A 12,532-nucleotide genomic window follows, 5' to 3' on the forward strand; every position below is an offset into this window, starting at 1 on the left:
GAAGGAATAAGTCCACACTAATAATCAACCCCAGGCCGCCAACCCCGCGGGTGCTGCCGGGAGGTGGGGGTGGGGGCAGAGCGACCACCCCCGAGGTCACAGCACCGGCCCAGCGCCACTGGTGCAGCGCGCACCGGGAGGGGGCGTGGCCTGGCCACGGGGGCGTGGTCTTCGGTGGGCGTGGCGACACGGCCCCGCCCCTCCCGGGCCCCGGCGCGGGCGGGCAGAGCGCGCGCAGCGCTGGTTAAAGAGCCGCGCGGAGCGGCCGGGCCCATTTCGCTGTAGTGCGCTCGGCAGCCGCACACGTGTCTCTCAGAATCTGGGGCTTGAGTTGCTTTCCCCCCCCCCCCGCCCTCTTCCTTACGCTCCGGAGTTTCGGGGTGCTCTCTCCGCCCCCTTGGTGTTCTCCTCTCCCGGCCGGGGTGAGCGGCGTGTTGGTCAGATCGCTGCGCTCAGGGAGCCAACTTGGTGGAACAACTTTGGTCGCCGGAGCCGGCGCGGTGGGGGTCCGGGCACTGCGCATGCGGAGCTCCAAATTCAAACAGCTGTTTGCAGAAGCTGCTGGGCGGGCAGACCCGGAGCGGCTGCCGGGGCCAGGGCCAGGGCTGGGGACGGCTGTGTGTGTGGAAGCGGCCGCTCAGGAGCCATGGTGGACCGGGGCCCTCTGCTCACCTCAGCCATCATCTTCTACCTGGCCATCGGGGCGGCGATCTTCGAGGTGCTGGAGGAGCCACACTGGAAGGAGGCCAAGAAGACGTACTACACGCAGAGGGTGCATCTGCTCAAGGAGTTCCCGTGTCTGGGCCAGGAGGGCCTGGACAAGATCCTGAGGGTGAGTCCCCGGGGCCCACGGGCACCGCCTGCGCCCCACGGGCACCTGGAGCTGTTGGGGCGGGGGGCCCCAGCCGCGCTGGAGGGGCGTCTGAGTTCCCCCCGGGGGAACTGTCGGGCAAGGTTGTCCCATCCTGAGTCGGGGTGCCAGGGCCTGTCGCTTGCTTGGGGCGGCTGGGACGGGGACGCGAAAAGTTCTCCCGAAGCGCAGACTCCTCTCTGTCCGTCGGGAGAGAACTTGGGGTTGACTCCCGCGTGAACCGGGGCCCGCGCTGGCGTGGTGGGGGTGTGCGGGTGCCTCCCTCTTTGGAGGGAGGCTGTGGGGCGGATAAAGGCGTTTATCTTTTCCTTGGAGTCGCTCCCGGAGTCCCGGAGCCGAGCTGGGTGCCACCCCTCTGGTCTCCACCTCCCGCTCCGGGGCCCTGGCCGCGCCCGCCCGGCTCTTCTAATAGACGTGAGCCCCGCGGAGCTGTGGAGGGCGGGGCGGGGGAGACGGACCCCGGCACCCCCCGACCCGAGCAGGGGCAGGATCCGCGCGCGCGTCCGCGGGGCCGGGGTCTCCGCCGGGCCGGGCCCGTGGGAGAAGCGCGGGCGGCGGGGACGCCGGGGGCGCTCCCGGCTTCCGGGAAGGCTTATCAGGCCGAGACATCCCCGAAGGGTTGCAGAGGGTTACTCCAAGGGACAGAAGTCCCCCAGTCCCTCTTCGGGGAAGCCGGGGAGGAAGGGAAGGAGGGAGCATGGGGGAGGGGAGCGACCCCGGGGGTGGCCCCAGCCTCTTATCTGGTGCGCACCCGTAGACCCCAGCACGCGACTCACCGCCCTCGCTGAGATCTGGGGCCAGTTGTGTGGGAGGGGATGGGGGTGAGGTGGTGGGGTGTACAGATCCCTTGACCCAAGTCTTGGGGGGGACCTCAGCCTCCACTGCCCCCCCCCCAGATGAGGATGGGGCTGGAGTAAGGGGGGATTGTCCCAGGCGTTAGGGATGAAAGGCATCCAAAAGGGAGAGGAAGAGCGGAAGAAGAAGGATTTGATCTGCAGCAGTCCCCCAATACTGTATAACTAGTTAGCATCTCTTATCATCCAGCCTGCACTAATCCCATTTATGAAAAGAGAACAAACCTCCGTCCCCTTTCTTGGTTGAAAGCATTCAGGAAACATGAAGGCAACTTGCTAATTGTATGATGGACCTTTCGGTCTTGAGGCCTGAGGAGAATTAGAATGGCTCCTTATCATCCACAGAAGGGCATTTGGGGAGGGGGGGGGTGTCTCTTGATCTGGTGCAGCTTTGGAGTAGGGGTGGGAGATGCGAATGAGAGTGAATATTGGCACCGCCCCTTAGGCTTTTTCCACTCAGGCCTGGCACTACTACTTGAACCAAGACCACATCCACTTCTGGCTTTTTCTTGGCTAACTGGAGTTGTACAGACTTTCACACACTAGCTAGATTGGAACCTTGATCTTCCAATCTCAGCCTCCTCTGAGTAGCTAGGATAATAGGTGTGAGCCACCAGTGCCCAGCTTTGACTTTTTAAAATTAAGAACACTAAATTCTGTTGGTACCCTCTGGTGGATGCCTTTGGTGGCTGTGTATGCAGGGGGAGTGGGGAGTATCACTTTATGATTTCCCTTGAGGAAGCAATTCCTCTAGAGGAGAGTTTTTGTTTAGTTTGCACTGAGCCTTTGTTTAGAGGAGGAGGAGAGTGGGTTGGGATGATAAAGCCTAGTGGTGTTTCCCTGCTTCTGTGACTGTAGGGGAAGGAAGGAAAGAATTCAAGGCTAAATGTGGGAAAATAGACTTCAAAACACCAGGAGAAGTGGGGTGGGGGTGGAGGGTGTTCCAGGAGCTAGGAAAGCCGGGTACAGCTGGTGATGGTAATTTGCAAGGCTAGACTGCTTCCTTTGAACAAACTATGTCTTGATTTTGAGGTCCTGCTAAATCTGTCGAGCAAATGGACAGGTAACTTTTAACAGAAGGATTTGGGCATCTGTCTGATTTAGAGACAGATAAGTTCTTGGATGAGAAGTTCAAGGATAGCTGCCTCCATTTGAGTCAAAACAACTCCGAAAATAGGAAAAACCCAAGAAAGGAAAATGAACCAATAAAAGCATTTGCTTAGCATCATTTTTCATCTCAGCTTTCGGGTGTGTGAGTTGGGGCTCTGCCTCTGGCTTCAGTGTATAGCATTGAAACTTCTCTGCCTGTAGCTGCTTGGGTCATTTCTCACCAGGTTCTGTGTTTTAGCTGGTTCTAAATGACTGGGAGTCTCAGAGTCTGTAGCTGGGAATTCCACCTTCAAGGTTGCCCCTCTTTGGGAGGGAGTGCTATGCATTCTGGGGCCGGTGTTAAGTTGTTTTTCTGCGGCTGGGGTATTTTCAAGTGCATGAGAAAGAGAGGCAGTGCACCTTTCTTTTTAGAAAATTTGGTTGGTTTGTCAGGTGCTTCCTCCCTTGCTCACTCTGTGGTTGAACTAAGGCCCTGCAGGCTTTCAGGTCCCCAGTGCCTCTGCCAAGGTGGGGCCACATGGTTGCCTTCTTTCCTGCCTTCAGAACCATCTTGAAACTTAAGCTCTTGTTTCACCAGGTTGTGGCGGAGCTGCTTTCCTAGCCTCTTGCTAAGTATATGGGGAATAGATTTAGGGGTAAGAGAGGTAATACTCCCCTCTTTTTCTTTTACTGCATAGGCTCTCACAAGGGAAAGTTAGCCATTTATAGCAGACTGACTCGGTGGGTGGAACTGTTCTGATTTTTGGAGAGGACCCAGGCTGGTTTTGCTGTCTGGCTTGGCCAAGTCCCCATCCAGCCAGTCTAACTCACCTTTGCCTTCCTTTCTGCAAAAGGAGGGCTTGGTGGGGTTCCAGTAAAGAACCAAGAAAGGTAAAGAAATCAGGCAAGTCTCTTGCCTCTAGCATTTATTGAGCATTCATTGAACAAGGCAGCTTGCCAAATACTTTACCTGTGCTATTTCAGGTACTCTTTCCAGTGACCTAACCCATTAGACAAGGAAATGGATTCCCAGAGAAGTTAAAAGTGACCAAAGCAACACAAGAGGCCTTATCTATGGACCAGGCAGTGAAGCTCAGGAGCCTGCATCTTGGTCCGCCTATTTTTTTTTTAATTGCCCAGAGCCTGGGTACTGATACTTAGCTTTTTCACTCACAGCCAATGCTCTGCCACTTGAAGCACACTTCCAGACTTTTGTTTGTTTGTTGCTGTGTAATTGGTGATAAGAATCTCACTGACTTCGCTGCCTATGCTAACACCCCTCCCTCAAGGATTCTAGGCCCAAGCACCAGGACCCAGTCCTTGTTCTCCCTTTGCCCTGGCTGTTGGGCCTGTGAGGCTGTGTGGCATGGTCGTTCTGTAAGTGAGTTGATTAGTAAATTGGTTCAGCTTAGACTCTGGAGAGCTGGGAAATTCTATTTTCTGTTTCCTCAGGAACAGGGCCTTGGGACACTGGCTTCTGTGTGGCTGTGTGATCCGGTCTTACTGATGCCTGTGTCACTGAAGTAATGAATGCATTGGTTTGCACCCCCACCCCCAGACTTTGCATTCCTTTTCTCCCAGCACCACCACCCCCTGCCAAAAAAAAAAAAAAAAAGTTTGAATTGAAGGAGTACCAGCCCTTCTCTACTTTCTGCCTTTGTGATTACAAACTGGAAGACTATGAGAGATCACAGTATGTGGAGTGCTTTGAAGCTTGACGTGCATGCGTTCTGTACACTATTATACCCCAAGAGAAAAAAAATGGGAGGAGAGGAGGATATCTTTTGCCCAGGATGCTATCAGCTCAGACTCAGCTTTCAGATCTAAGGGTATCAGATTTCAGTGTGCATGGGAATTGGCGAGCAAGCATTTATGAAGTGTCCTGTGTGTGCCAGGCATCAGGCCAGGGCCCAGTGGGGGTGAACTCATCCAGAACAAGAAGCCATGTTGTGGCCTGAGGGCTCCCAGGAAAGGACCTCATTGGGGAAAAGGGGGATGGGAGTGTGTGTGTGTGTGTGTGTGTGTGTACTGAAACCTGAACAAAGGGCCTGAGCATTGTCCCATTAAGATTTTTTGCACAAGGTTGGTGTTCTGCCTCTTGATCCACAGCTCCCCATCTGGCTTTTTAGTGATTACTTGGAGATAAGAATCATGTCTACTTTTCTGTCCCAGCTGGCTTCCAAGTGTGATCCTCAGCTCTCACCCTACTGAGGGAGTAGCTAGGATTCTGGGTGTGAGCTGCCAGCCGGTACCTGGCTCTGAATTCCAGTTTTGATGCCCTGTTATTGAATCCCATTCCCCTCCCCCCTCATTTTTTTTTTAAAAGTTAAAATTTTAGAAGATAATTACATCTGACCAAAACTTAACACGAAGCATACAGGATTTTATTTTTTGGAGAAAAATTTCTCCTACCTAAGTCTTGGAGAGTTGAGGGTTAAAAAACTGAACACCCCCGTTGTTTCAGGCCTGGTGGAAATTATAAAATGGACCTGTCGGCTGCACTGCCTTTGTAAGTGCAGGGAGCACAATAGTGCTTTTGATTCTCTAGATTGAAAGGCCTCTGCTTCAGTAGCTCCAGTTTGAATTCTCACAGGCTCTGACTGCAGAGGTGGAGAGTGGGTAAGTTGGGTGTTTAGAGGAAATTCTTTCCTTCCTAATGGCTTGTTTTCTTGTGGTTTTCTTTCTCTCTCTCTCTCTCTCTCTCTCTCTCTCTCTCTCTCTCTCTCTCTCTCTCTCTCTCTCTCTTTTTGGTGCTGGTCTTAGGGCTTGAACATGGAGCCTGGGCACTGTCCTTTATTTAGCTTTTTCCACTCAAGACTGATGCTCTGCCAAGTGCCACAGCCCCACTTCCAGCTTTTTGCTGATTAACGGGACATAAGAGCCTCACACTTACCAGCCTGAACTAGCTTCAAACCAAGATCCTCAGATCTCAGCCTCCTGAGTGGCCCCTGGCCCCTAGCGTGGTGGCTTGTTTTCTTATGGTCTACTTAAAAGTTAAGGGCTACCACCAACAACCAAAAAAATAAATAAATAAAAATAAAAAACCCAGAACAAACCAAAACAATTTCTAATTGGTAAGTCCACTTTGGTTAGAGTTTGACTCAAGTGAACTTTGATAAAAATCAAAGTGTTTTACTGTAGGCCCGAGAATAATGAGATGACACGGTAATGGGGGAGAGGAGGATTATCAAGGCTGGAAATTTGCAAGTGCTGAAAGGTTCTTGGAAGGCCCCAGGAGTCTTCAGGGGAGCAAGCAGGGCTGCAAGGGAGCTGAGATTGTTGCTTTTAAGTATTTTCCTAGGGTTTTACCCTATTTATAGTTTGGTACTTAAAAGAAATACACAATCCCCGGGTTTGGGATGCTGTGTTTGGCTGGCCCTGACCTCAGGCCAAAGGCTTTCATCTTGAACTTGGTTGTTTGCCTTGAGATTGAGCTCACTCAGCCTCTGAACTATGTGTGTGGTTGTGTTGGGGACTGGACTAGGAAAATACAAAGGCTTTGGGGAGCAGAGAAGTCAGGCACCTGGGGCAAAACCCCTCAGAGTGTCTTTCCTGTTGTTTGTTGGTTGGTTGGTCATGGGGCTTGAACTCAGGGCCTCTATGAGTCCCAGAGCTCTTTTGTTCAAGGCTAGAATTCTACTACTTGAGCCCCAGCACCACTTCTGGCTTTTTCTGAGTAGTTTATCTGGATATGAGTCTCAGGGACTTCCCTGCTCCTGCAGTTGTCAGATCTCAGCCTCCTGAGGAGCTGGTATTTCAGGCGTGATCCATTGGTGCCTGGCTCAGTTCACCTTTCTTTGTCCACCAGCCTGTTAAGCAGGCTTCTATGTGAATTTGACAACCCTGCTTTATCTGATACGTTGAATTATACAGAGTGCGTGTTTTGGCATATATAATGATACAATCACTGGAAAACTGTATAAAGGTTTCTCAAACAATTAGAAATAGTACTACCAGATGATGTAAGGCGTTGACATCTAGCTGTGTTTCAATCTAAATGGTTGCGGCTTTTGTTGGGGTTTGTGGTACTGGGAATTAAACCCAGGGGCCTCCTGGTACATGCTTAGGCAAGTGTTTCACCACTCACTGAACTACATCCCCAAACCTTAACTGAATCTTTTTTGTTTTGTTTTGTTTTACCAGTCCTGGGGCGTGAACTCAGGGCCTGAGTGCTGTCCTTGGGCTTTCTCAAGGCTAGAGCTCTGCTACTTGAGCCACAGCACCACTTTTGGCTTTTTTCTATGTATGTGGTACCGAGGAATCGAACCCGGGCCTTCGTGCATTCTAGGCAAGCACTCTACCACTAGGCCAAACTCCCAGCTCTAAACCATGTTCCTAAGATCTCAGCCTCTTAAGCAGATAGGATGACAAGCATTGAGCCACAGGTGCCCAGCTCAGCTGAGTCTTTTCACAAACTAGAAGCAATGGGGGCATAATGGCCCCTTCTCACCCACAGTCCTCTAGGGAGCTGTGGGGTCACAGCTACCAGCTAGGGATATGAGGGTCAAGTGACGACGCTCTTTTGGGTTTGGCTAAGGAATTTGAACTCCATCAGCTTTTTGGCAGTTTTCAAATAACGGGAGTGGATAACAGTGTAGAACATTCCTTCTTCACCTTCACAGCCAGTTTACAACTTCAAAGAAGTAGAACATTCTATGTCCACTTAACTGCTTTTTAACCTTTCACTCCACAGAGGGTTGTTATGGTGAGAATACCCCTTTTCCTCCCTTTTTCCTCCTCAGGAGGTAAAGTATGGGTTTTCCCAGAATGTCCATGCAGACTTTGACACCCCTCCTCCTTCTGGTTTAGTTTCTCAAGTTGCCCAATGGCACCCCTTGATGTGAGAGGTGGGGTGGTGTACCCAGCTAGACCCCACTGCCTAAGGCTGGTCGACTCTGGAGTAGAGTGGGAATGGAGCAGGGCCTCCGGGCTGGCTCTCATATCTGTATGCAGAAGCCCTCAGGGGTCTTAAGCCCTTGAGCTCTGGGTAGATGGGGAGAGGAAATTGGGCCACAGTGGTGAAATGAGGGGAAATCCAGTCCAAAGTGCTGAGTGATGGGTTGCAGATGGTAGAGGCTGGAGAGATGGACCAGGGTCACAGGGCCTTGGAAGGTTCACTTCCTGTTTCCTGAAGCCTGTTGAAGAAAGCCTTCTGGGGAGGGGAGGTGGGGGGGAGCAGGATCTGACTCTGAACAAACAGCCTCTTCCTCCTTGGCTCTCCTCATCTGGAGGAGGAAAGGTGAGACACATTCATGAGATGGACAATGGATAAGTTCTTTTTAAAAATTATTTGTTTATCGTTATTATAAAGGTGATATACAGAGGGGTTACTGTTATATATGTCAGGTGATGAGTACATTTCTTTTTAGACAATGTCATCCCTTCCCTCGCTGTCTCTCAGTTTTTCCCTCCTGCCCCTACCCACAAGTTGTACAGCTTGTTGTCAGTATAGTGTCCAGTGACTGCCACTGTTGCATTTGTTCACCCTTTGTCTCTCCTTTCTGCATAAGTCCAAAGTACACACCAAGGGGAGATGAATTGGACTCCTGGCCTTAAAGATAGGTATGTCTTGTCAGTGGCTCAAGCCTGAATCACAGCTACTCAGCCTGAGGTCTGAGGATCTCCATTCAAAGTTAGCCTGGGCATGAAAGTCTGTGAAACTTTCTTTTTTTCTCTCTCTTGATCTAAGACCAAGACTCAAACTTGGTACTTGTGACCATTTTCACTCCTTGGCTAGTGCCCAACCAACTGAAGAACCCCTGAAACTTTATTTTTAAAACTGTGGCTCAACTTGTAGAATACCAGCCTTGAGAGAAAAAGCTGAGGGACAGGGCCCAGGCCCTGAGTTCAAGCCCCATTGATGGGACAGAAAGGGAGGGAGAGAGGGAGGGAGGGAGGGAAGGAAGGAAGGAAGGAAGGAAGGAAGGAAGGAAGGAAGGAAGGAAGGAAGCCCAGTGCCCATGGTTCATACCTGTAATCCTAGCTACTCAGGAGGCCGAGATCTGAGGGTTGTGGTTCAAAGCCAGCCCAGGCAGGGAAGTCCATGGGATTCTATCTCCAATTAACCATCAGGAAACCAGAAGTGGAGCTGTGGCTTGAAGTGGAAGAGCACTAGTTGAAGCAAGAGAACTAAGGCACAGTACCCAGGCCCTGAGTTCAAGCTCTAGGACCAACCAGAGGAGGGCGGGGGGATAGGTATGAAAGGTGAGTGTAGCAGTCCTGTGCCCTTTCTGTGTGGTGCCTCCTATGCCACTTTTTTTTTTTTTTTTTTTTGGTGGCACCTTTCCTGTGTCTCTGCCTGTGCTCATGGGCCAGGGTTACTGCTCATCCTTCCAAGTCACCAAACTAGGTGACTTGCCTAGGACTCAGCAGTGAAGTGGAGGGCTGAGATTCACCCCTATGCTGTCTTTCGCCTTGGGCCCTATCCATGAGTGGAAACTGAGGCTGGGGCTGGCGGGCCTGGGCTGAGGAGGGGGTGATGCCAGCTAACAGTTGCTCAGCAATTTTGTGGCCAGTAGGCTAGGTGGACTATTCATGTGTGCCATCTTATCCAATGGTCATTGTGAACTCAGCAGAAGCAACAGAGCTTAAAGAGTTGGTCTGAGGCCAGACATTGGGAGACAGGAACAAGTACAGAGTGGAACCCAGAATGGTTCTTATGGTGGAACCATTCTGCTGCAGTTGAAGGGTGCAGGGGAGGGGGGAGAGCAAAGGCTCAGGACTGAGGTGGTGGGGGTGTGGTGGCTCCATGTCTTAGTGTGTGTGGACTGAGCTTTCAGCATGCTGATGGGTATGACCTTGAACATGGGATGTGACCTTGAGCAAGTCATCCCCCTGAGATGGGACAGTGCAGTACTGCACTCATTCTTGGCTGCTGCATTTAACAAGCGACTCTAAGCATTTCTCTGAGTACATAGTTTCTGACGCCTGTCTCCAGGCCCTACTATGAGGTACAAACCTACATTCCTCCTCTTCCATTTCTTGCCAATGAACCCACAGCTTGCTCCTCAAGTGAGTTTCAGTCGACCCCTGAACACACAGGTTTACTTCTCCCTTCCAGGCCACAGGTTTGGTGAACCTTTCCTCTTGGAGAATTCCTGAGTTCTTCCCTAGGTGGTAGCCACGCAAGCTGTGAGCTCAGAGCTGGGCCCTTCTTGGGGCAGTCTTCTCCATCCACTCTGAGTCTTCTCAGTGGCCAGGACTCTGTGACTAGTTGGAATGAAGCATTCTTTTGCTCTCTCTTCCAAATATTTGTTTCCTGTTGCCATATTTAGGCAGGACTGTGTACTTTTGCTTGTCACCTCCAGTGGCCCCCTGTAATCTGGCTATAGTTGCTTAGCCTGGCTCCTTCCTACCAGGGACTTGCTTGTCCTGAGTCTGGGAGAAGAGCTGGACAGAGTGATTGGACCAAGCTTGCTCAACTTTGCTTGGTCATGTAGCCTGGAGGCTGGCCCTTTGGGGCTGAGAAACTCAACCTGAGCCACAGTGTAGACAGAAGCTGATCTAGTTCTGCTCTGTGCTTGCTGTGTGACCACGCCCAACTTGATTTTTTACCTCTCTGAGTTCATTTGTTCATTGAGGAAGGCTTGGAGTGCCTATTAAATTAGACCTAGATCGACTGTGAGAGCCTGGTGTGGGCAGTAACCACCTCTCCCTGTGCCAGCTCTGGTGTTCCCTGGTTCATTATGCCCAGGGGTGTGCAAGGCTCTGAAGGAGACTGCACGCTATGTCTCTCTTTTCTGGTTAGAAGTCCAGTGAGGAGGAGTTGAGTCTCTTGCAAGGTCAAGGTCAATGCTGGGAGAACCCAGCCAGGTACACCAGGCCCAGACTCGCCTCTGATTCTTTGGATTGTTGGAAGAAGACTGTGTTCCATGATCAGAATTTCTTCTTACTTCCCTCTCCAAGCTTGGGCTTAGTAAAGGCAGACTTCTCTTTTTCTCCTTTTCTTTTTGCTAGTCTTGAACTTTCGATTCTACTGCCTCAGCCTTCCAAACGATGGGATTATAGGTGTGTGTCACTATACTAGATGACTTTGTGTCTTTTAAATTGACCCATAATCATTGTATGTGCTTATAGGGCAGGGTGTGATATTTCAGTAAATGTGTACAGTATATATTGCTCAAGTAAGGGCAATTAGCACCTTCTTCTCCTTACTTCATTCTTTTCCTTTGCTTTTGGAAGTACTGGGTTTTGAACTCAGGGCTTTACACTTGCTTAACAGGCACTTTCGTGTTACAACCTGGATTTAATCCCCATTCATTAGCTCTACAAATCCTGAGACCTTTTCACTGCTTGCTTCCTCCAAAAATGAGTCTGTGTAAAGCTGAGAGGTGATTTCTGTCCAGCTTTGTCCAGCTTTTTCTTTTTCCCCTTTGATGGGGACAGTTCAGAATAAGTAATCCTTCCTATCAGGGTCTCTTTATCTCTTGGGACCCTTTTCTCTGCTCCTTCTCTGTTCTTTTCCTTCCTTCTTTATTTATTTTTTGGTCAGTCATGGGGTTTGAACTGTCCCTGAGCTAGCTCTTTAGTTCAAGGCTAGCTAGCATTCTATCACTTTGAGCCACAACACCCCTCCCAGTTTTCTGGTGGTTAGTTGGAGATAAGAGTCTCACACTTCCCTGCCCAGGCCAGGTTGGCTTTGAATTGCAATCCTCAGACCTCAGCCTCCTGAGGAGCTTGGATTTAGGCATGAGCCACCAGCCACCAGTGTACCCAGCTCCTTCCCTTAGTCAGTGAACTTTCCCCCAGCCTTCTTTCTTCTCGAGGGTGAAGAGGCTCAGGCAGCCTGGTGACGGGATCCCAGTCTTCAGTTTCTGAACTGGGTGCTGAGACCTGCAAGCATCTAAGCCCTCATAGAGCCGGCGTTTACCCGAGCAAGCCCCCCCAGGTGCAGGGGGCCTACCCAGACTGCTTTGAAGACTGGGCAGAATGAGGCCTGGCTCCTCCTGTCTGTTAGGGAGTGCCGTGATCAGGGTTTGTAGGAGCCAGGAAAAGCAAGTAGACCAGCCAGGTAGGACCCCAGTACGGGTGTGCACCCCGGAACTGCTTTAATCTTCTGCGGAGGAGCCCAGGGAAGGCCTGAGATGTTTGCAGGAGCAGGCAGCTTCCTCATTGATTGCACCTGAGGCACCTTAGGATTTCACATGGGACTTTCCCCCTCTCTCTTGGCCCACCCTATAGGGAGGAAACAGGAGTGCTTGCAGGGTGCCGCCTAGGGCACCCCACCCAGGCCTCCAAGAAGCTTAGGTACCAAACCCAGTGCACAAACCCACTCCCAATCTTGCCCTCGCCAAGGATACCCATGTCGCAGCCTCCTGAGGAGCTAGGATTACAGGAGTGACCCACTGGTACCTGTTCTAGTTCCTTTTGAAATTGCCTTTAATTAAAAAAAATAAAACCAACCCCCCCTTGCTATTTGAGGGTGCAGAGTGCTTTTTCTACTTAAACTTCATCCCTAACCTGCCTGTTCCACCTCTCTCTGGCATCTTGAGTGCCAGGTTCCTCCCCCCTTTTGATTTAGGTGCCCCCTCTCCCTATCTCCCTTTTTCTCTCTCTCCCTTTCTTTCTCTCTGCCAGTCCCGGGACATACAGTCCCCAAGCTTCTTTTGCTCAAGGCCAGCACTCTGCCACTTGAGCCACAGCACCACTTCTGCCTTTTTTTGTTTGTGTGGTACTAAGGAGCTGAACCCAGGGTTTCATGCATACAAGGCAAGTATTC

At 51.1% G+C, this 12,532-nt stretch overlaps 1 protein-coding gene across 1 annotated transcript in view; it reads left to right on the plus strand.

The window, feature by feature from the left end:
* Positions 1 to 358: 358 nt before the first annotated feature.
* Positions 359 to 12,532, plus strand: part of Kcnk5 (potassium two pore domain channel subfamily K member 5) — a 37,813-nt gene continuing 25,639 nt past the window's right edge. Inside the window, exon 1 of the mRNA XM_090355740.1 lies at positions 359 to 832. Coding sequence (XP_090211866.1) covers positions 647 to 832 — 186 coding nt within the window. The 5' untranslated portion in view covers positions 359 to 646. The remainder of the gene's footprint in view (positions 833 to 12,532) is intronic.

The sequence above is a fragment of the Megascapheus bottae genome, chromosome 22, assembly GCF_031878675.1.
Source record: "Megascapheus bottae isolate mThoBot1 chromosome 22, mThoBot2.hap1, whole genome shotgun sequence".
Lineage (NCBI taxonomy): Eukaryota > Metazoa > Chordata > Mammalia > Rodentia > Geomyidae > Megascapheus > Megascapheus bottae.